This window comes from Balearica regulorum, chromosome 8, assembly GCF_011004875.1.
Source record: "Balearica regulorum gibbericeps isolate bBalReg1 chromosome 8, bBalReg1.pri, whole genome shotgun sequence".
Classification (NCBI taxonomy): domain Eukaryota; kingdom Metazoa; phylum Chordata; class Aves; order Gruiformes; family Gruidae; genus Balearica; species Balearica regulorum.
Genome location: NC_046191.1, coordinates 31,473,213 through 31,497,565, shown reverse-complemented (window position 1 = coordinate 31,497,565; position 24,353 = coordinate 31,473,213). Strand labels below are relative to the sequence as shown.

The window sequence follows — 24,353 nt, the reverse complement described above, 5'->3', positions numbered from 1 at the left end:
GGAGAAGGTACCTGCTGGTGGGCTCTGGGAGAGACCCTTCTCTGGAGTTTCTCTAGGCAGTGATGGGGACAGTGGCGTTTGCATGCTCTAGAGCCAGTACTCCAGTTGTTTAAATTCATATCCCTGTGGTAAGCAAACGTTTTGTGGATGGCTTACCCTATAATTTAAATCTTTGAAAGTGCTGCTTAAACGGGCTCGGTGATGGCCTCTTAAGTTTTGTATAGCTTCGGAGCAAATGTAACAGGCATTGCGTTATGTACCTCTGGGTTCCTCCAGATCTGCTGCCAGTGACCAGAAGAGAGCATAACTGGTGTCAAGAGCACCACATAACAGCTCCACCTGATTTTTGCCACTCTGAAAATGTGATGAAATAACATTTTTTTGAAAAATATTTCTCTATGAACTACCTACCTATCTCCTAGTAAACAGAGATACTTATGTGGAGCAAGCGTGGGAGGAAAAGTGTCATTACTACTATTATTTGTAAAATCTGAATGATTGACTTTAGTGTGAGTATGCGTTCTTATCAACTCTTTTTTTTTTCCTGAATCAGAATATTGACATGTTCCAGTGCATTATGTACTAGTGAATAAGTTCAGAAATGTGTTTTTTGCAGGGTTTACATAGGAAATACTTAACTACTCTTTTAAATGATTTTGAAGTATAGTAACTAAGCAAACGGTGGTGCAAACAACCTGAGGAGGTTTAAGATGAAGCTCGACAGGATTATAATAGGATTAGACGTTGCGTGGGAGCCTGTACTACTAAGGGACGGGACCTGATGACTCAGAAAGTTTCTTTCAGTTCTCTGCTGCTCTGTTTAATCGTGGGACAAGCTGCCAATTGGGATAAGCTGGGGCAAATCCTATTGACTCTGTGCTAGTCGTTTTACCGATTGCACAAAGGTAGGTACTGTACATAAAGTAACATTCTGCAGAAAGAATTTGCAGAGTTTTTGTTTATTGTGAGAGTTCATGTTACTAGTGCAGGTATTTTTGCAATCTGGGATTCATCTGTTTGCAAAATCCAGGTTTCGTTTATTTTTAAAGGAGTTTCTAGTATGCTGCTCTGGTTGCAGAGACAAGTTTAAAAAAAAAAATGTTCTCTTTAAAGGGTTTCATCCTATTCTGCGGTTTCGATGCCAGGATGGTATTGTTATAGTTCCGGAAATCTTGCAACCAGTAACTCATTATAGTTCATTTGGGTTGTGCAATTGGTCAGGATGCACGGGAGTCTCTCTTGCACAGAGGAGAGCGCCACGTGTTACGGCGTGAAGTGGCAAAGGGTTAACACCGAAACCAAACCGAGATGAGAGCTGCTGTGGGTTGCTTATGCTTGAGGCCAGTCTGCGTAACCGTCTGACACGTCCAGCACCACATAGGTGATGAACTTCATGAGGAAAATCAGAATTACCTGCTGTTGTCCAGGTCCCATCAATTCTAGTTGTATTTTTCAATGGAAAATGTGGTATTTTGAGCAGAAAGCATAGCTGTGGTTTTGTAGCGTTGCTTTGATGCACATAAACACTAGACAGTTAAACAGGATGTAGATGATCTGAGATAAGGTTTTGTTAAATATGCTCCACAGGAACACTTATGATAGCAATCCTCCAACATATATTTTAATAAAATTAGTCATATTGCAGTGTGACCATGACACACAGTTGTTTGCTGCGTGGTCTTGCTTTCAAGATTTCAAGTCATTCTGAAACTACTTCGCACAGACATGCAAAGCAGCCTATAAAAGTGGACTGCTCTGTAGTTTAAGCAAGAATTGAGTAGCTTTACTCTTGGGAATTTCAATTCTCAACTTATCTGCAGAAAACTTGGACTGAAGGGGTTATAAAAAATGGTGTACTAAGTGGTGTAATCCTCTTAATCCAGAGTTGAAGGACATAGTTCTGGAAAGCTTCATTGTACTTTAATTTGCCTGCCTGCCTTGTTGTGTTTAGCTCTCTGTTCAGGGGAATTATCAGCCATTTAATAGAAATAATTCATGGTTACGCACCAACAGACTCTGCCATAATGATTTCTGGGCGCTCAGTCTCCCACTGAAGCCAAGCTGAGGAGGTTCAAAGCGGATGAGTGAACTGCAAAGTGGGTGAAAAACTGAGTGGCCTGGCACTAGTTTTGGGGGCTGATACTGTTTAACATCTTCAGGATGCACCCTGCTTTTCAGATGACAAAACTTGGGTTTCAGGTCATAAAAACTGGAGGGTGAGGGGTGGCCATGTGGGAAGGCAGGTCTGCCGTTTGGAGGAACCTTGGCAAGGGTGGGCTGAGAGGAACATCCTGAGGCTCAGCAAAGGCAAATGCAAACCCCTGAGTTCTCCCTGGGTAGCAATAATTCCATCGTCTGTGCGGGCTGGGGACCAAATGTCTGGATGGCATTAGTGCATGGGACAGCTTAACCTGGAGAAGAGAAAGCTCAGAAAGGATCTGACTGCAGTCTCCTGCCACCCAAAAGAAGGTCTTAGAGAGGATGGAGCAGAACTCTTCTCAGAGGCACACAGTGACAAGACAAGAAGGAATGGTCATGATTTGCAGCAAAGCAAATTCTGCTTCAGCATAAGGGAAAAGCAGTTCTGCCTGGGGAACCCCCAGCATCTCCACCCTTGGAGACTTTCATGAGCAGCACGCTCTGACTTTGAAGCTGTCCGTGCCTGAGCGGGAGGTTGGTTGATATGCCCACTGGAGAGCCCTTCCAATCTGAATTTTTCCATGAGTCCTTGATTCTGGCCTCATTGTAGAGTCTTGCAATGAGGAGGAGCTGGCAGCTTTTGAGCTTTTGAAGACCATCTTTCCCTGGGTGGCATTACTGCTGGCACGCTGCTGCTGTCAGTAAAGGCAAAGGAGGAATAAGGGAGTTTGGGTGGTCACTGTTATGAGAATTGGCTCTTTCCAGCAGATATAATCCTCGTCTATGCCCTTCCCTTCCCCACAGGAGGAGGGATCCTGCTCTCGGCATGTCTCTAGGAGCTGTCTCGCCTCCAGCCCTTCTTTCTCTGTGAGGCAGAAGCAGCCAGGATCTGACCTGATCCTCTCACCTTGTCTTTGGAGCAGCCAAAATCTTCTTATATCTGTATATAAGAAAATAAATTTTATTTGTTAAACAAGTGATGCAGGAAATCAAAAGCTCTAATAGTTTTTGTCGTTCTCTTCCCTTGACTGATCAAGTCCCTCGTCTTTTGTGATTTCAGGATGCAGCCACCCTTTCTTTAAGTTTCAATTTTTAAAAATTTTGTGTGTTCCACTCACACTTGTCATCCTTCCAGTTTCATTAGCTTTTCTGCAATCTTTTTTACCAGTACAAATCTTCAATGTCCTAAAAAATCAAATGAGCCATTTTTATATGGAATAATAAAAATAACATGAAATATCACCTGAATTTTTGTTTATGAAAGTTCTACTTTTTTTCTTCTGCTTCAAGGAGTCAGCCTCACAGTGTTATCTTCTTCCCCTGAAACTCATCAACATTTTAAAATTGATGAAGGGAACTGCTCATATAAAGCTAATTAAATGGATCATTGTATCAGACTGTAGTTTGCTTGCTAACTTAGTTTAGATTTGAGAGGGTAACTGATGTATATGAATATTAGTTTGGCTGCAATTTTTTCTCTATAAGACTTGATTGACATCTTTGGATGTTAAAGCTAAACACACGAAAATGAAATCTCTTCCTTCCTTGGATTTCCCATGTTTTAAAATCTTGGCATTCCAGCATATTTAGGGAAAAGCTCGCACAGCTTCTGCAGCAACAGTGTGTATGTCCACTGTCATACACAAACCCTTGCAGGCCTGAGAGGAGGTAATTTCCCTGCAGTGGGTAAGCTCCTGGTCCCTCCTGCTACTAAAACCAGACTTGATTATGGAGCAGATGCTTGGCTGATAAAACTTGCAGAGTCATTGTTTAACGGACACAAATCTAGCCCTAAATGTGGAACTCGTAAATGGTGAAGAAGCGTATGTTTTATATTATGGTAATGCGTAGCTGGCATATAATTTTATTGTTGTTCATGCTTATTTGACCTTCATCACTCACTTGCTATTAAATATGAAAACTAATAATTGGTACTAAAATACCTTGGGCTATTTATTTTTATATTGCATCCCATTTGTTTTCTGCTGTCCTAAACCTTCAACGTGCAGCACGTTTTTGCTGCTGTGTATTATTAATGCGGAGTAGAAACTGTCAAAAGGTGAAGCCGTAGCCTTTGGTATCGGGGTACAAAACAGTCATGGCATTTGGCAAGCAGGAGGGCGTGTGGGAGTCAAGTGCCCGGTGCACAAGAAGCCATCAGCTGCTGCAGGGTTGCACCCAGCCCTGGTCTTTGGTATTGCGTTAGTGCACGTCAGTCCAAGGGTTTTCCTGTTTCTGTTAAATGCTCGATGGTGCAATCTGTGTCTGACAGCGTCACTGTGTGGCCTGTGTTTGGCATCGAAGTTCAACTGCATGGAAGTGAGAGAGGTGGTTCATCCTGCCGGCAGATTCACAGAGATAAAGGCTAGGCAGGTCTTCATCTTTCAATTAGCTAAGCTTCATCTCTTTTATCCAACTTCATCCCAGTAGCATTTTTTTGAAAATTAAAAACTCTATGAAATGCTCTTTTGGAAAAGCATCCAGCTGTCATCCGAGTGTAACAGGAGGTGGGAAAGGTACCGTTTTCCATGGTAATCTGTTAATCTCTCACTGTTCAAAATATGTTTCTAACTTCTCATTCCAGTTTCAGCTTCCCATCTTGGATCTGGCATGCGTTTTTGTGCGAGAGTACAGCATGCTGTACCAATACTTATTTTATCCCTATGAAGGTACTTACGTGCTGTGACCAACTCGGCTGTCTGTGCTCTCTTGTACAAACTGGGGAGCTTGAGCTCTTAAACCTCCTGCCGTGAGGCATTTACACCCAGCACAAAACAGTTCTGTGGCTCTGCTCTGCATCCATTTCCTTCTTTTTTCCCCAACTGCATCTCCCAGGACTAGATGCATTATTCCATTATTGGTCTTAGTGACGATCCGGGGTTAAAACTTCCCTAGTCATCTTGCTTTTTTCCTATGCTAGTGCATCCCAGCGCTCCCGTTGGCCTTTCTGCCACAGCCTGACTCCAACAGCGGAGTTACGTTTCTCTCGCTGCAAAGGTGGTGCGTAATTTCCTGCCCTTCTCTCTACATCAGTTTGTTCTCAGTCTCACACCACAATGTGTGGCCTCCTGAGTGGTGCCAGTGCAGCTGCCTGTGGGGCTGTTGTGAATCGTACTGTTACAATTAAATTTTTTTTTAATTAGCATATTTTTGAAGGATTATTTTGTTCAGCTTGCCATCGAGCAATGAGGTGAGAGGGAGAGGGCTGTGGAAGAAGAGCCAGGTCTTGCGCAACCAACAGCAGGCCGCTTTCAGACCATGTGCCCCCCATTCCCCCGTCCGTTCTTCCCAGAGAGCAGAAAAGTTTCCCAGGTTTTTGGAAAAGTCCAAATGGTGCTTTCTTGGGACTTATCCCATCTCTTCATGGGACTCAACCCCAGCTGGAGGTCTGCTGCTCCGTGCTGTAGTTAAGCCTTGCAGAGATTTGGTCTGGAGATGGCACAGTGGTGTGGCTCTCTCCAGGAACCCAAATAGATGTGTGCTATTTTCTGGTTGTTCTTGTTCTTTACTGCTCTTTCTATCCATGTGTCATCTGCAAATTTTATTAACGGGACTGTATTTTTCACTTTCAGGCCACTGATGTAATGTTTGATAGTGCTGGATCTTTTATGAGTCCCAGAAGATACCCTTTAGGATGTCATTAACCAAAAATGAAAAATGTCATTGAATAATGATTCCCTTTGACAATGGCTTTTTGACCCATTTCCTAAGCTTTTTAATTCATGCTTTATGGCTATCGGATACTCTTCTGAGTTGGTTTGTTGGGGTTTTTTTAATAAATCTATCATGTGGTAGTGAATCCAGTGCTAGAGAAGACTGATAAAGAATAAAATGGGACCTGCTGTTTATAAAATCACATAGGTGTGGAACCAGTTACATTCCTACTCCAGTTATCGGCTGGATCCTTATCAGCTCTGCAGAGCATGTGTGTGGGTTTGTGGATTTTAGCTAACCAACCAAAGTCAACCAGATGGTTCGATTTGTTCATCCTAAATAGCGGTAATACAGAGATTTCGTATAGTCTAAGTGAATCTCTACTGTGTTCAAGGATATACTAACAATGAGCATCACTGGACCAGAGATCTCATCGGCTAGTTCTGTCAGTACTTCTGCTCTGCATAAAAACCTGCAGCCTGGTTTCCAGCAGAGCAGAGCTCTTTTCTGGACGATTCTGACTCATCTGAATCATAATTATTTTCAAGCTTTAATTATTAATGCATATGAAAAGTGCTTAGGGATCCTCTTGTTTTCAATATGTTCAAGAATCAAGTTTAGCCTGACAAAAGTCAAGAAAGAATTTAAACTTTTTTTTTCTTCTGCATTTAGTTTTAATTATTGCTTTATTTGTTCCTAATTAATAACCTATATTATTTTCTGCTTATTTTCTCTTCATGTTTGAAAGCATTTCTTCTTGCTGCCCTTGTATGGTGATTGGATCAATAAGGAATTATTTAAGCGATGTCTCAAATAGGCATATTATCAATAAGAGTAGAATCTGTGATTAAACATTCAAAAGAGGGACATTTTATTTTTTTTTGGAGCTTCCTCATTTTCTTCTTAAAAAGAATTCCAGGAAAATTGACACAAGTTTTCTGAGTACTTGAGAAACTCTGCTTCTGTTTCTGTCATTGTTACCAGCCCATTGGGAGAAGAAATCTGAAATCAATTTCTAGACATTATTGATTCATTAGGTCTTTAGTTTTGATGACCATGAACGTGCTGGGTATCAGCATGAACCATTGCAATTAAAGAAGAGCAGGTGACGAGTTACTTTGTAAGGCCATATTTCAACATTTAAATGCAGAAATGGTTAAATTGAAATAAATAAGCATTTAGCTTGTGTGTCTCCCCACACAAGATTGATAGAGCCCCTTCAAGTATGCTAGATACAGTAGTCGTCATACTAAGATGAGAAAGTGAAGTGGGTCAAATAAAAGATTTGAAGCTCCTGAATTCTATGCCTTCAGCTTTCTTACCTCACTTGTCTTTTCTTGTAGATTGCCATTATATATAATATGTTACACCTTAGTAAAACTGTATACAAACCCAAAAGCTTTGCATGCAATCATAGCAAATGCAAGATACATGAATTTATTGATGTCCCCGTGATCGGTATGTTCATTGACTTTGAAGAGAGTGCTAAAACGAGATGAAAAGGCAGTAAATCTCTTTATAGAAGCCTTATTTCTTAATTACTAGAAGATGGATGAGAAAGTTTGTATAGGTGAGTGTGTTAGTTAAAAATATTCTGTCTTCATCGTCTGCAACAATTTTCGTTCTTTTTGAACCCAGTTCTCAGAAGAATTTGGCATAAATTCACTGCTGAGGTTGGTAAATGTATCACAGTGGTTTTTACTTTGTTTAGTATGTGTTTGCATGCACCATTCAACGTGCACATTTTTTTCTTTACTGCTTCCTTCTAGCTGTGTCAACATGAACTCACAAAAAAAATTCCTACATCGACTGGAGTTGTGGTTACGCTGGTCGCTGATGTTTTAAAGCTGTAGGCTTGTCTTTTATGCTAAGAAAAAATCCAGTAGCTTTGATTTCAGAGTACGCCGAGACAAAGCCCAGGGTATATACAAAGCATTGTAGCTTTGCTACAATATAGAGTCACCAAAGTAATCCCAAGATAAGATATCATGGCATTTGTTTGTCCTTTACCTTGGAGATCACAGAAGCTGAGTGTGCAGGGAAGAACAAGCACACAGAGATTGTCCAGGTGCAGGTTGAACTTCCATAGCAGGTCAGTCAACACTGACTTCTGTCATCGCAAAACTGAGGGTCGTCTCCTTTCCATGGCAAGAGGAATGGGACAGAGGGCTCAGAAAGATTAGGCCTGCTTCTTGTTTGCTTGCTTCTTTGGTACTGGAGGGTGAAAATAGCGGAAGCTAGATGTGGCTGCTAATATTAACTGGCTTCCTTGTCTGCAAAAAGTGGGTGTTCTCGCCTTGGAGAAGCCCTTTCTTTTGTAGGGCTCGCTGTTCAGTGGCAGCAGCAGCATGGCTTTCCAGCTGAAGTTGGCAGCATGGCCACATTTCATCCTCCTACTTCAGCCCTACCTGCCTGATGCAAACTTCTTGCTTTTGTCAGTGCTTAAGGTGCTCTTGGGATGTTCCCTGCTAGATGATAAAGTAGGTGGTCTCAGGTTCATTGGGAATTGATTAGCCTGACAGGGTCTCAGCTAGATGTAAGGGATGAGCACAGGTCTCCTCCGCGCAGGTGCAGTGGCAAACTCAGCCGGCAGTGCTAGTGCTGGTGAAACCAGAGCAGAAGGTTTAAAAACCAAAAACCAGCCTTGCATACAGGTTTGCGATTTGGTACACCTGATTTATATCTCTTGGGGCCGATGCGCAGGGCTGCTATGCGTTCCCGTCCCCAGGGATGCTCTCCAGCAGCTGCTTACGCTACGCCACTGGCTGACCAGTGCTTTCCAACTCTCCTGGCCTGCCCTTCCTCCAGTTACCTGCCAGCTCCATGCCGGGGCATTTTACAGGTACCACGGAGGCTGAAAGGTACAAACGTGGCAGAACCTGAAGCCTCGTTGAAGGCTTTGAGGAAACGTTCTAGGCAGATGAAGGATTGGAGAACAGAGCACGGCAAGGATTAGCTATTGCAGTAAAATGCTTCAGTGAACATTTCTGATACCTTGGAAGTTGGACACTCTCCCACTTGTATTTTCAAAATGCTGATCATTTAACGTGTGGTTTTAAAGAGGTTGTGGTTTTCTTTTATTTTAGGGCTTTAGCAGTTGTTTTTATGGAGCTGGGCAAGCAGAAAAAAGGCTTTTGAAGAGGTGGTAAAAGTTGTGTTAGTTGCTGAAATACAGATTAAAGCATTTGGTATAACAGAAGGAATTGTGGAGCTTCGAATGTAAGTGTACAATGGTTCAGCTTTAATATAGAAAAGTTATGTATTTTTTGCTAGTGGAGAAACACACTAAAGTGTAATTGCTCTTAGTAACTTGTGGGTTTGAAATATTTGTAAAAATAATAAAAAGTGGGTTAGCATCAAGGACACATCACACATCAGAGAAGTCTGACTGATTTTAAACAGACTTGTGAATTTAAAGTGTGACAGCCTTACAGTTTTCTTGATACTGCAACAAAGAATTGATTGTGAATATTATTAACACATAGAATGTGTTCAAAGAATACTGTGAGGTTCTTAACTGATGAATGTGGCTTACCTGGGCATATGGTTCTGAGCTGGGATCTAGCACCCATCCTCCATCTCGGAAAGCAGGATTGTTTTTCATCTTGTGCTGGGCACGAAGTGTGACGGGAGACAAGATGTGGCTCGATAACTCAGCAGGGTCAGAACAGGCAGCTGGTTTCACCGTCAGAAGATGTATTCAGCCGGGCGTTTATTAGCTGAAAGCTGTGGACTCTCTGCATTGAATATGTTCAATGGGGCAGGTTTTACAGCCTTGATAATACAATATTTTGAACCTGGTTACTACCAGTTGCTAGCCTTGTGTCAGCAGTTTTCTGTGAGTTTGATGGTGAGATAGGTCTGTGTTAGTTTCAGCATCCTATAAAGGTTGGAAAGTGAACTCTTAACACAGCTTAGCTACTTTCTGTAGTTGGGAATGGGTTGTTTCTTTGCTAAGTGCTGCAAGAAAATCACTGGGGACTTTTTCCTGAATTTCTGATTCTGTTGTCCTGGGGATGGCAAAGACTTCACTTGTCTTCCTGCTCACCCTTCTCTTGTATTGCTGCGATGTGCCAAGAAATACAACCAAAGCTCTAAAATCATTGTGGGCAGATCTAAATCAGAATGAATGATGTACCTCAAAACAGGGGAGAGCTGAAAGTCTGATTTTGCATAGTCACCGAGGATACATATAAAACCTGTAGCACCAAATGCTGTATACCAAAAGGTGTGTGTATGTAAAACACAGAAAATCACTTGGAACTGTTACATTGTGAGGTACAAACCAAAGAATAAATTCTGTGATTGAAAAACTGCTGCTGTTCATAACAACAATGAGGACCTTGTCCCAGATGGCTGGTCAGAGTGCCTGTTCCCCCAGATACCTGACCCTAATCTGCAGCCTCAGGATATATATAGGTGGTTTCATTTAGCCTATGTAGTCTTTTGAGGCAGCGATCTCATTGTTCAGGCATTCCTTAAGTTATGTCAGATAATAAAAAATGACCTGTACACAGATATTTTCCATCTGGAATGTTTCAAGTATTGGTATACTTAACGACAGTATTCCTGTTGACCAGAGCCAATTTAAATGCAAAATGGGCGCTTGCTGACCAAGTGGATATGGCTGTTTCCTTTCCCATGTGCGTCTCAATGCTAAAGCCCTTATCTGTACATGAGAGGAAGCGCTTTTTGTCTGGGTGAGCAGCTAGACATCAGCTGCAAGTGTACAAAACAATCAGCCATTGCCAAGCACTGCTTTTAAGTCACTCAGGGTGTCTTTTTTTTGCTAAAACAGAGTTGAAGTGGATAATAAGCCCTCGGTATCTCAAAGTGAAAATGAATTTTTGAATGCCGAAAACCAATTTGGGGATCTGAAGAGGAGCGTTTTGCAGAATCTGTGCCACAAGGCAGAACATGCTTTCCTTGAGCTTTTCTTTTTTTAAAAAAAATGAATACAGATTCCCCTGCAGTTGATATACATGCCTCTCAAACACCAGCACTGCTGTGAGTGCAGAAGTACTTGACGGTGTTTAGAGCTACAGTTCAGGGAACGTGAATTTCATTCTCTTCCTGTGTGGCTGCTGGATTGCTGTACAGAGAGGCATATTGAATAGCTCTCGGTCTCAGCTTAGTCTTTTAACTTAGGCTCAGTTAGCAATACAGTTAACTAACTAAGTAGATCTTCAAACAGCAGGGCTATGGAAGAACAATGTGTTATGCCCGGTTCAGCGGGTTTAGAGGAATGGAAATACATTCTAGAGATTAAAATCTGACAAAAGGATCTGGTGTTGGAAATTGTCCAGCGTCACGGGCTGTGGCCACTGCCATTTTGAATCACAGTAAATTGTGCAGGTAAATTTTGCAACCTGCCTTTCCCTTCTTTTTATAAATTCCTGTGTGCGTCTCAGTTCAAATTGAGATATTTTGATAATGAGTGATGTGGAAAATTAAGTAAAAATAAAAAAGTCACAGCAAGGCTGGTTTCCTTTGCCTCGAGACAGCTTTCAAATTGGATTTGTGTTATCCTGAAGGCTCTCCCCAGGAGGTCTTACTCCTACAGAGCTGGCAATGAGGCAACTTGCTGAAGGAAGGAAACTCTCCCCCTGCAAGGACGGGATACTTAGGTGTGCTGGTGTGGAGCAAGCTGCTCTGCTGATGTAAAAAAAGCATTTCTGTCAGTTCTTTTTTCCAAAAACGAGGAGGAGAGAGATGCTGTTCTGCAGCCGGCATTCAGACAGGCATGTGTTAAGCAGACGATCTCTCCAACACTACGTAGGTTTCCAAGGAATTTCAGGGAACATCTGTCTCCTTCCTGCGGGCGTACATGGTAAAATAGCACCTGACATTTGGGGTGTTCTGTTGTGCCGCGTGCAGCATGCGAGCTTGAGCGGAATAACAGCACCATGGACCCACCTTTGTCTGCTGTGAGGAGAGGATTTTAATCCACTTTATCCATTGCTGCAAGCTTGCCCAAAGCCAGGCTGCGATGAGGATAATGCTAAAATCAGATGCTGTCTGAGAGGCTGCTTCACAAAAACTTTTTGATCCTGTTGCCCCAAAACCAGAGGTTAGGTGATGTTTAATGAGATCTGTAGTGTGTTTTAGAGTTGGGGGGGATGTCTGGGTCCTGAACGTGATGTTGTAGCTAGGTGAAACACTGATGAAGGTTGTTCCACTTGATTTCAAGCCTGCAGTGAAACAGCTTGTTACCTGCGAACCCTTCACCACACGGTGACAAAAGGAGAAACGGGAATTCTTCAAGCTGTGTTCCAGCTTGTGAATTTTCTTTAGGTAGCAGCTGATTTTAATTTCTACATTTTTTCTGCAAATTGAATGCTGCAGATTTTCTTTTCTGCAGACTACCCAGCACAAAGAGAGTTTTGTGAGAAATTATGATTTGCCCTTTTTCCTCTCAGATTTCATGTTGGTGGCTAGTGTCTCCTTGGAGATAGTCAGATTGTATTGTATAATATCTAAATCCGACATCCCACTCACCCCCTTTAAAGTCTAGTCCAAGACACGAGTCTGTTGTGTCAACATCTTACTGTGGGATTTGTTCTTTCTTTTCTATCGTTGCATCCTCCCGAAAGAAAAATGAACTGCTTATCTACTTCTGAATCTTATTCCCCGTGACAGACATTGCAAGATACTTCTTCATTCCTTTTGGCAACTGCATTTTAAGAAAAGGATGATACAGTTATGCACAGACTAGTAGAGCACTGAGTTAGTTTCTTTGTATGTTTCTGTTACATTAAAGCTTTAATTTGGCCTAATGAAGTGTTTAAATAGAGCTATATTATCCTTCCTTGAACCTGATTTAGTTGTCTTTTAAATATGAAGTATTAACTGGAACAGATTGATACAACTTTGAATATGAACGAAGACGATGGTGTGACCTGAAATTTGTTGTTGCTAACCTGCTGTCTGAGGTTCTGTTCAAGGCATACTGTCTTCATATGACACATTTTGCAGAACCAAGCATCATTTTGAAATTAACTTGCTTTTAATATTTTTTCAAATCATAATGTGAAGAAAATTAAGTACGCACAAGCCCCCTCAAGAGGTGCAGACATAGCAGTGGTTTGTGAGAGCCTCCTGCAGCTGTGACTCCTGGCTGTGTGCAAGGGCTGGGCCAAGTCCGGCTGAGCTCAGGCTGATCCTGTCCCCTAAGAGGGGCTCTGAGGCGTCTGTGCTTGGAAATGGTCCTGCTTTGCAGCAGTGGGAAGAGTCTGGGCTCATCACGAGGGATCACAGCCTGGGGTGGGTGGGATGGATGGATGGAAGGATGGAAGGATGGATGGATGGATGGATGGATGGCTAAAAGGAAAGCTGGGTTGCAGGCAGTGTCTGGAGTTGCTGTCAGCACTTGCCCAAAGCATGCCCGGGGCCTCCCGCAGCGTCACCTGCACACAGAGTAGCCCTGTCTTTGGAGGGATGCAAATCCCCCACCTCAGTCTTGAAATACCAAGCAAATCCATGAAACAGAAAATTAAGTCACCTGCTTGAAAAAAATGGGAAAGGAAAGCATTGCACATTTTGTTAATTGGCTTTTTTCTTTTCTTTTTTTTCTTCTTCCACGTTGAGATGAGAACTAGAGAGGAAAAATTAAGAGTGCAGAGATCACAGAATATTGGTTGCATTGTTAGTGTGATGGGACAGTATATTTCTGGAGTGTTTATGCGGTATTAGATAGAGAAAAGAAGTGGGAATCTGGGAAAGAGACACTCTGCTCAGTCTGGCATTGTGGCAGTGCTGGAAATTAGAGATCAGGTAATAGGATTTTTCTGTCTGGATCAGCCTCTGGCTGTCTTCAATATGTTCAGGAAATCACTTTACATCTCTGCTTCCATTTCCTTGGCTGTCAAATGAACATAATGATAACTACCTCCTCTGAGGGCTCGTGCTTCATTAGAGCAATAAAACATTTTGGAGGAAGGAGTCATAGATGTGTGATTTATTAATCCAGCAAGGTCAGGCTGAACTGTCTGTAAACAGCTACAGGAACTGCAGAATGAGGGAAAGGTCTCCTGGAGCTGAGCGGATGTCGATGCTCGGCACGCTGCCGTGTGCAGGATTGCCGGAGAAGGTGAAGCGGATCTTTCCAGCCCTGTCTGAACAAAGTGTTTTTGTTTCTCACCTGCCATGTATCACCTCACTGCAGCGAGTCCTTTGAGCGTTCAGTGCACTAGTCTGTTGTTTTTTTTCAGAAAGAGGTTTTGCTTGTTCAGTTCCTCTGCATGGATGTTTCATTATGATGCTCTGCATGGCTTTTTCTCTATGTACGGCTAGTTGTGACATGATTTTGTGCTTGAACACAATAAAATAAACAAATCAAGGAGATAAGATGCTGAGATAAACAGATGAGCAATGTTTATAAACCATAAGAGTCTTCTAAATTTGATAACCATCGGTTCTAACCAATATACCCCATGGTGCTAAAGAAAGAAGAAATCAATATTGCAGAAGCTTTTACAGAAAATTTATGAGCACTCTTTGTTCAGGAGCAATCCATGAAGATTGAAGCCTAGCTAGCACTATGCACTTACTTATGAAAGGGCTTACAGGGAAGTCCCTTGTTGAATTCACAAACTGTTTCAGAGAATTAAATTGGGGAATATGGAAACAGGCTTTTAAATTTTACTTTTTTTTTTGTTTCGTTTATCAGTGTATACCCAGAAGAAACTGCTGTAACAGATTATCAAACTCCTTTGAGTAATGTGGCTGACTAGACAATAGCAGTGAAGCATAGTCTCTGCCAAAGTCATTCAGCATACCTGCTCAAGTTCATATTTTATGGGCTAAGTGGATTAATATGGACTGGTTTTCTATCAGGAATTTTCTCCCCCCTCCAAACCCTTAAGATAGGCTCTCACTGTGTTTTAGTACTACTGTCCAATCAAGACAAGGTTGAAGAGGTGAAAGAGTGACCTTGTCCCTTGCACAGCCACAGAGGACCTACGTGTGGTCCTACTCACAGTCTGAATTACAATTTAAGAAAGTCAAGGAGAACATATAGGTAAGCACGGTCGGTGGGAAGAGTTTACAGGTATTAAGAAATGGTTGTGAATTGTCAGTGAGTGGAAACAGGGACTGGGAAGATGGTGGAGAGTGGAGTTAAACAAAGCAGCTGACTCTCATTCTCCCCTGCTCGTCATATGGTTTTTGGTGTGTCATGTTCAGATTAGTTTCTGGTGTTGTTGAGGCAGATGATTAAGTGCCAAATAGACCTTGTGCAAGTTAAATTCTGCCTGGTCTCCATACAAGGTGAAACCAGAGAAATAAGGCTGCTCTCAGGCAGCTTAAAAAATTAACATTTGAAAAATGAGCAGGGAGACTGAGTGTGAAGTTGTGTTACCAAGAAGCAGCAGTCATCTCTGCTCAGCCTGGTGAGGGCCAGCTGTGGCACAGTGCTCGGCGTAGGCATTTGTATCACAGTGGTGCTTTATATCCCATTTGCTCTCTCGGTAAGAGTTACTTCCTCAGATCATTACCTCTATGCTGTATTTTGCCTGTATCTCCTGGATTATAGAGACAGCTGCGATTTTTGTTCACAAGTAATTTAAGCAAATCTCATGCTTAAAGGGAAAAGGGGGATCCTGCTGCAGGCAGCTGTAAAGGTGAAGCTGCTGGTGGCTCACTGCAGTGGTTGCTGGGGGCAGTCCTCAACACCTGGCCCAGGCAGGGGTGCCTATGGCACCGCTCATGTAAGCACGGGGGGCTCCCCTGCACGTGGGGGAGCTGCTGAGGGGAAAGGATTGTGATTGTGCAGTTTTCACCTTCATTTTCCACTCTTCCCTCCCTCCCTATTTACCCCCCCAAAAATCTTACATCTCCTGTTCCTTCAGATGGCAGGATTCTTACTGAAGTACTCATGCGGCTGCGTGGATGGGAGGCTTCTCTCTCTTTGTCTCTGTGTAGTAAGACTTACTTCTGATGTGTGTTTTAAAGGTTTTCATGAAAAGCACCAAGAATCAGGACAATCTTTGGTCGAACAGATCATCTTCTAAGTGACACCTATGTTGCACCTTTCTGCACCACGTCTCCCTCATATTTATCTTCATTTTCTCCTGGTTGCACCTTGGAGCACAAAACTCCTCATCAGCACAGGAGAACTAGGTTTGGAGGGTGTCCTTTTAACACTCCAGCCTGGGAACCTTGATGTGGTGTTCTGAATAAGATCCCAATAAGAATCATGGAAGGAGGGAATAGATCAGGCTTCGAATGTGGGATCGGTTGGCTTCATTTAGAATGCTAAATATAGCTCAGACAAAGTTTGCATCTTGAATGTTGCTCAGCTGAAATGTAAAAAAGCACCTCTGATTTAATAATTTTCATTTCATTGTGTTTTGTGCTAGTAAGAGTCATCAAAGTGAAATTCTCTTGTATGTTTGCCCAAAGTGCTTCATGTTTTTATGTTTACCCTTTTCTCTTTGCTTTCTTTAGGGGGGCTAGTTTTAAATTTCACAGGTAATTGTGGGCATTAGTGCCGCTTTATTAGTGCTCCCCATGCACTGTGCTTTGCAGATCGTGGGTTTCACGTCTTCTACCTGTACCTGCCAGAGGCCTCTGCAGCGACACTGAGCATTTGCTTGGTCCCTTCCTGTACTGCAGAGGAAGGAAGTATTGGGCTGCAAACCAGTAAGGGAAAAACAACACTAAAACTACACTTAAACACATATCTCTGCTCGTTGGCAGTAATTTTTTGCCCTAAGGCAAGGTGACAGTGGCATGTCCTCACACCAGGAGTTAGCTAGACACGATCAATATAGGCAAGAGGAACAGACACATACATAACAGGTTCAGGAAAAAGTGTATGTTTACAAGCGATGGTACATCACGTTAGGGATCTCTCTGGCTGCCAGCAGATGCTCCGATACTTAGCAGGGCTGGCTGCTTCTTGTTGTACTGTGGGGACAGAGTAATGCTGTCAAAGGGCTCCAGAGAAAGATGGGATTGCTAATATAGCACACTGTACCCCAATAAAAGGTGAGAGTAAAGCAGATGATCTCCATACTTTGTTTAAAAATAACACAGGAGTTCTTTGTGTACCTTGTTCTAAGTTGAAGCTGTGGTTTCCCAGAAATCAGGCTGTCTGGGACCTGACCTTTCTGCATGGTTGTTTACCGAATTTGCTTGTGATTTCTATGTAGTCGCCTCACTGTTTCTCTGCTGCGCTGGAAGCAAGCACTGCAGCGTCTCCACCTTTGCTGAGGAGGAGTCTGATGGCAGACTTCACGAGGGCATTGGTCACAAGCTGTAATTTAGACGTTAATACTCTTTCAGCAATAAAATCCATTACTCGGATCTCCCCCAGGGAATTGTCTGGTCGTTTTGTATGAACACTCCTTTCTTCTACTCTCACTTTTAACAGTTTTCTTGCTAAGGCATTGCTTTGGTGAATCGTACCTATCAAAGCATATTTTCCTCTTCCTCTCATTCCTGTTATTCATGCTTTTTCTTCTCCTTGTTACTCTTACTAAAATGTCTCTACTTCACTCTCGTTTTCCTTTAAATATTTGAATAATTAACAGCAGTAGGCACGGAAAGATTTCTGTTGATGTGAACTGTATTGGTAAGTGTTTGACATGACTTGCTGAGTAGGGAAGGGAGGCAACGGGGAGTGACTTTATTCAGCAGCAGCTTTCCGGCACTTTCTTGGCTTCCTACAAGGAGAGCTTTCAGCCAGCCTTTCTGGTGTTCCTCTCATTTTTAAATGCATGTTTTCCAAATCTGTCCCACAGGTGCCAACAAAAAAGCTGAAGAAATATGAGAGAGAGTACCAAACAATGCGAGAGAGTCAGCTGCAGCAGGAAGATCCTATGGACAGATACAAGGTACGGGAGATGCTATATGGGAACCTGATTCATTGGCTGAATCTTGCGGGGAGTGACCCAGTTCCAGGAGTTAAGCAGAAGTGCGTGTACTGCACTCACCTGTCTGGGATATGCCGATGCAGATCTTAGGGAATTTAAGTGGCAGGTGAAATTCATCCCCTTTCTTGAACACACACTTTGAACACTTGGACTTAGTGTTTTCTTTTTCCAGGAATATTTCAATCACAATTTGTAACTCTCAAGACATCTGCAAGTAGCCACATATAATATTTTTCTTCTTTCAGTTTATATGTTTGTAGGTAACTCCCCTGCTGTTGCACTTTTACGGGAGATCTTCATGAGACGCAGAAACAAAGGGTGATTCTCAGCTACAGACACAAAAAGGAGAAAATACACATTGTTCTAGCGCAAGCTGTGTGCAGTGGCATCCACAGAGACTTTTGGAAGATGAACTCTTCCTTGGCTGATATGATCCTTGTTATTCACCTGTTTATACCAAGCGTTAGTAATTTTTTGTTAATCAAAGGCCTAGTGCGGTGGGACCCAGAGCTCTCCTGGGGTCTCAAGGTACTACTGCAATAGAGTTAAGAGTGATAAATATTCTGCTTTAAAGCAGCAGAGAAATAAAGGTTCTGTTATTAATATGATAGCTTGATAGTTCACCAAAAAAAGAATAGTTTTTTAATTTTGGATCAGCATTGCTTATCTTTCTAATGTATTTGCTTTTATTGTCACTGCTACATTCTGTTGCCGTCGATTTTTGTGTGATGGAGGCTCTGCCTCCCGCTTAGTGTTCAGGATCCATTTACTGCTTACCTTGTTCTGAAAAATCCAGTTTTCTTTAGGTGAAGCTGCCAGAGATGAAGCACTTTACTGCCCATTGCCCAGGTTAGCTGGGAACTGACATTGCTTATGTACACCTGTACTGTTTTCCTGCTGTTCTTCATTGTGCCTTAACATGGTGTGTGACATTACAGTTGGTACAGAGTCTACAAGGAGCGTGGAGCAGTAAATAATCAGACAGGGTGCAACAGGTCTACGTGGTCTGTGAACGTAAGGAAAGTGCACTGTGTTCAGAAAACCACAGTATGAAAATCTGTAGTGACAGAGTATGCCGTAACTCATAAATGTGACGAGATAGTTACAGGTAAAGACAAAGTAAAACTGACTTTTTTTTTTTTTTAAAGTATTTACCTGTGAGAAATTATGTTTTGAGCATAGTTCTTTTGATGTCAAAGGGTGTAGATTTTATTGTTTATGAGAACTGGTTCTGCTGTCACAGCTGAGAGCCAATAGTGAGTAATGACCTATTTAGAAAAAAAACACGACTTGCTGCTGACTATTTTTCCCGTGGTTCACTTATAGTACTGTGGAACTAAAATAATACTTAGAAAACAAATAAGGCTTCTTTAAAGCTCTGTGGAAGCATATTAACTAGTTAATCTTGGGCAGTGAACAGTGAAGAACATTATCCCCAAGCTGCAAATGAGGATATAGAAAGTGACTCGTGGGCCACTGTTTATGTGAGTCACTGTCACAGTCAAGATCACAGCCTGGGGTTTTGGCTTGCACTTTTGCAACTCACTGGGTGATTTTTTAATTAAGCTGGATTGGGTCTGATCCTCTTAACAATGCTGTGATTAGAGGGAGTCTCTGTAACTGGTTAGTTGCAGATTAAGTTCAAAGTTCGGACGCATTCTTCAGCTGATGAGTGTCATGGAGAAATGCTTGTAAGTGCTCTATGTTCCTTGTCTTGCTTGTTTGGTTTTATTAGTGTGTCGACCTGAGGTTGGTAGGAATCGACATTTCGAGAGTGTTTCCAAAGGGCAGCAAGAAATCCAAACTGTGTGGATTCTCGCAGGCAGAAAGTGGACAGCCAGCTTTACTTGTCACTTAAATGATCGCTTTGCAGCCCATGTGTTTAGAAATGCATTTCATTTTGGCAGCATCAGTGCTAGACTTTGCCCAGCCAGGCTTGGTTTGGGAGAGGACTGCATCCAAGCCAGTAGTGCCTCTGAGTGCAGTGGTGCTGTTAGCTTCCACTGGCCTTGGGCTCTCTCTTGCATGGGCTGTGCCCTAAAGGCCTATGTCTTTGTAATTTTTGCAGTTTCTCTTCCCAGATCAAAACGAGTTTTTGGTTTACTGCCTGGGAAGGGGGTGTTTTTTGGATGGGATCGCTGGAGTGGAGATCCCTGCAGAATATTAATCTTATAGGTCACAAAGGAAACAGGCTTTCAGTCTGGTGATAGTTCTTAGTTGTAGTTGTTAAGAGTTTTTGTTGTTTGCAGCATGTTACAGTTTTTACTGCTGGTAGAGATGTGTCAGGACCACAGAGACACTGGCACTTCCGAGTTGCAGTGAGGAAGGATGTCTTGAGTAAGCCACCTCCCTGTCACCTGGCCCTCAGTGGAAATGGCTTGGTGGATTGTTGAGAGAGTAGATGGGCCATGCGCGGCACCGGGGTGGAGCAGCCAGGCACGGGTCTTTCACCCTGGCGTCTAGGGAGTTCTAGAGCACAGGAAAGAGATGCTTCCTGCCTGCGGGCAGCTGGGTTTGTCCCAGTGGGATGCTCCTCCTGTCCCACCCGTCACAAGCTCTCCAGAGACTCCAGAAAAGGGCTGGTTTTGCAATGTCTGGCCAGCCATTAACCGCTTGCGTTTTCTTGACAGGTTAAATTCATGTGCTACAATAAGCTGTGTTACGTGTCACAGGAGTTCCTGCCCAGCTCGTATTTTACATGTTGACTGTGATTTGACTTGCCAAAAGAACAGTATTAAAGAGTGCCATTCTTTTTAGTGTTTGTTTCCCTCTGTATTTACAAGTATTATTTAGGAAAAGTGTATTTTTTTTTTTATGGACACCTTTTCACTTTATTTTCCATTGCTTATAACAAATTATCACTCACATTTTTGTCAGATTTTTTTTAAAAGCTGCAAAAGTAAATATGTCCTAAATTGCTGTTTGTCACTGAATTTCATGACTTTTAGTTAAAATAAATTACAAATTGCCTATAGAAGCCAGGAATAAAAGTGAGTTGTATGTGCAGAAAAAATAGCAATATAGTTCAGATTGATATTTTTCTATATATTATGGAGTTTTTTTCTGTGTTTGAGAACACCTCATGTAACAGGGTTTTGGTTGACTTGATGAGAAATTGCCAGAGTTGGGCTTGGGACTCTGATTTAAAATAAAGAGGGTATCACCATACAAAGAAGGGCTGGAGTTTTGAAAGCAGACCCTGCTTGTGCACACAGTTCTGAGGGTAGAAACACCTTTTCCTCTGTGGACTTTGTTGTGCAACAGAGAAGTTGTATGTCTGAATAAATGTGTAATTTGGATATAATAGCCTTTTGCGTGTTTGAAGTGGAAGCAAAAATTAATACACCAGTTGTTTTTATTCAGTCACGGTAACTGAATGGTAACAGTCATGAGGAAAAAAGTAAGAGAACTCTTGATGTGGATCACTGGTTGGTTGTGGTTTTTAAAAAAAAAAAAAAAAGTGTGTGGGGGCATTTTGGGAATGCTTCTGCAGAGTCAACAAACAGAAAACACAAACCACCTCCAGGAGCCTCTGTGTTGCTTCCCATGAGAGGATTTCCTGGGTAGTTTGCTGTAAAAGCCTTTTGGGTTTCTAGACAGAGGTTCACAGGGTTTTCCTTCAGAGCTCCTCTGCAATCAAGAGCCCTTTCCAATGGGCTTACGAAGACGTCAGTTTGTTCACATCCAGGGAAGTGAATTTTAACGAGTGTTTTCATTCCACCATGGAGGATCTGTTTTCATGCCCACAAATCTGGGATTTGGGTGTTTGCTCATCAGAAAACATGACGCTGAATTGCTTAACAAGGTTTGTGACTCCGCTTGAGTGGCAGCACAGAGATGCATCATCACTACTGATCTTGGCAGGAGTTGCTCCTTGGTGCTGGGTGGAAGGGAGCAGAGGGTGGAGTTCAGCCTTTCAGTCTTCCTGAGCTGAGGCTTGCCTACTGCTTTCAGATTTGCTGCCTTCTTTCCATCCAGCATGTGATGGAAGCCGGAGTATATCCTCTTTAACTCAGAACCAAAACCCCACTGAAATCAGCAACTTTTTTTTTTTTTCCTGTCTTTGTTGGTATTAAAAATTATTTTATATCCTGTTTTCACTGTCTTTACACCAATGGTTGAAAGCAGTATTTGGTCTGTGACTTTACAGGAGGTAAGTTTATTTGTGTTTGTATGTATCAGCAGTGTTTGTCCCATTTGGAAATGCAGTATCCTCCTTTTAAAAGCTAGCCAGGGTTCACCAGCTGCCTTTTTTAGCAGGAAGGAGGAATTTGGGAACGAGGAATCTCTTATTTTACTGATTGTAGAAACTGAGCAATGTCGAAGAGAAGGAAATCGTTGTCATAGCCAGTACATTGTTAGTGGTGTGTAGAGAAAAGGCAGGAAGCTGTCTGTTTACACCAAGGACAACTAGCAGGTCTGACTAGTTGGCTTATGCCAGGTTACAAAACGCTGTCTGTGATGTGAGTCCTACTGTAACGAACCAGCTCCATCTGTTGAATTTTATGCCATTGCGAATGGTATTTTATTAAACCCTCTAAATATTTCAGAGCCACTGGAAATAAATTGCTACACATGAAAAGTGCCGTTTGCTATTTTTGTCTTTACTGTGTAATGTTAGGTTGTATTTAGACTTAAGCAGATTAAGAGTTTTCCTCCTGAGGAAGGAGGCAGTTTTTTACTGCTAGATCTGGGGGGAGGAGCTGGAAAAGACAAACCATCTAATCACGCATACTGCCCTGTGCAGAGGAAGAGTAAAGGTGGCCCTGTAAGAGACTTTCAGCTGGAAATTAAAAGTATGGTGAACGAGATAAAAACATCTCATAGCTATTGACTGGATGCCCAAGGTAAGAGATCTTTAACTTACTAAAACCGTGCCATGTAAATTCTAGTTGAAGAGGAGGATAGCGCATTTCCAACCACGTAGCTTGCTTACCCACTTGTCTGCGAATGCAAAGCAGGAACTTCAAACTTCACGTTGTGCAGCTTGCTTTGCGGACACTGAAGCTTTTGGCAAAAGCATAGCAAAAATGTTAAAGCAAACTTCTTTCTGGGTTATTTTGTGGAAGTCTTAAGAATTTGTGGATTTCTCCCTCTAAGCAACATCCCTATGAGAAGGTATTGGTGCTGCAGCACCTGGCAGCAATACCGTCCTGATCTGGTCCCAGTTTTGAGGTGAACTCATGTCACTTTCTGACAACTGCTCACTGGCAGAGCTGTGTCTATAAAAATCACCATCTCTGAGATGATCTGAACAAAATACAGAAATGAAGACACATTGGAACCCATCATTATTATTGACTGATATTTGGTTTTACATTTTAAAGTATATATTATCCTTATAGAATAATTTTACTTTTAAAAATTCCTAGTCTCAAACAGAATAGAGTGCAAATAAAATTAAAAAGATCCCCGAAGTTATGCGTCTTCGCGCAATGGTTATTTTAACTGTGTTAAAACAAAAGTATTTTACTTGCAGTTTCTGGAACAAAACAAGTTATTTAAAGTACAATCTTTTGGAAGGGAAACAAACTTACTTTCCTGTGCAGGGCAGTGCATAGTCTAATTGCACAATAGGGTCAGATTAACGAGAGTATTTGCAGAGGTGCTGCTTCCTGCCACAGAGGAAGCTCCCACGCAGAAGAGACCTTTTTTAGCATCCTCTTAGAGCTGTAGTTGTCCTTTTTTGTTTAAGACAAGCATGCAGAATCTTCTTGCAACAGAAATGAAAATTGCAGTTTCATGGTGGTGAGTTTGGAAAGAAAAAAAATATCTGAGCATAGCTGGTGAGCGGGAGGAAGTGAAGACAAGTAAATAATGTACTTATGCAGAGAAATCCCATTGTGTAGGAAGGCACTCACTGAACAACTCTTGCAATTTTTTTGCTGTCTTAAGTGCTGATACATATTAACTTTTTACTGTTTTTTTTCTTGGAGAACATAACTTACCTTTCAAGTGAGCCCAGCTCCTTTTTGAAATCTCAGCATGTTAGGTTGTTCATCCTCCACCTGTGAGCTTCCATATGAACTTGGTATTTTCCCTTGAGTTTCATAGCACACAGATTCCCTTTGCAGTCTCTTTTGGTATGAAAGGTACACGGTCATTGTGTGACTGAAGGCCAGCACATTTTTTGCTTTCTTAAAATCCAGTGAGGAGGGCACCTCTTGTCTGTCCCACCTGGCTGTGTTCTTCCAAAGATGAAGATGTGGATTTGATGTGGACTCCTGGAAGTCCACTGACCCACAGACATCTTTTGAATATGACTCTGTTTCTTGGCCCTAGAGGAACAGTCACTGAAACTGATTTTTAAAAACCATTAATTACTCCTGTTCATCCTTCTCCCGTGTACTTACCTGCTGTAGTTAGTGCTCTATGTAGTCAGCTCTGCATTTTGTGTTGCTGTGCATTGCCACTGAGCGGGTCCTGGGCCTGGGAGTGAGGTCCCCTCTTTATCTGGCACTTTTCCTCAGTGGGTGTCCTGTAAAACGTGCACTCTTGTCACTGGCGCAAGTTACAGAGAAAGTACACAAATGGCGATACAGATTATACGAGCTGTAGGGAGTTCCCTGCTAAATGCTGTTCTTTACTGGTTCTGTAGAAGGTCGGAAGTCATCTACAAAATGGACAATTTTTATGTATTCCTGCAGATGAAATTTTGTAAAACGGAGCAGGACAGCTTTCTGC

At 42.2% G+C, this 24,353-nt stretch overlaps 1 protein-coding gene across 21 annotated transcripts in view; it reads left to right on the top strand.

The window, feature by feature from the left end:
• RABGAP1L (RAB GTPase activating protein 1 like) overlaps positions 1–24,353 on the top strand; it is a 246,713-nt gene that overhangs the window by 214,980 nt on the left and 7,380 nt on the right. For 16 of the 21 annotated variants that reach the window (XM_075760482.1, XM_075760477.1, XM_075760475.1 and 13 more), the window contains one exon: positions 17,538–17,630. In XM_075760482.1, the coding sequence (XP_075616597.1) occupies positions 17,538–17,630 (93 nt within the window). Of the gene's footprint in view, positions 1–17,537; positions 17,631–17,914; positions 20,969–21,688; positions 21,823–24,353 lie in introns of those variants that run through there. The other 5 variants (XM_075760485.1, XM_075760483.1, XM_075760484.1 and 2 more) reach the window with 2 other exon arrangements.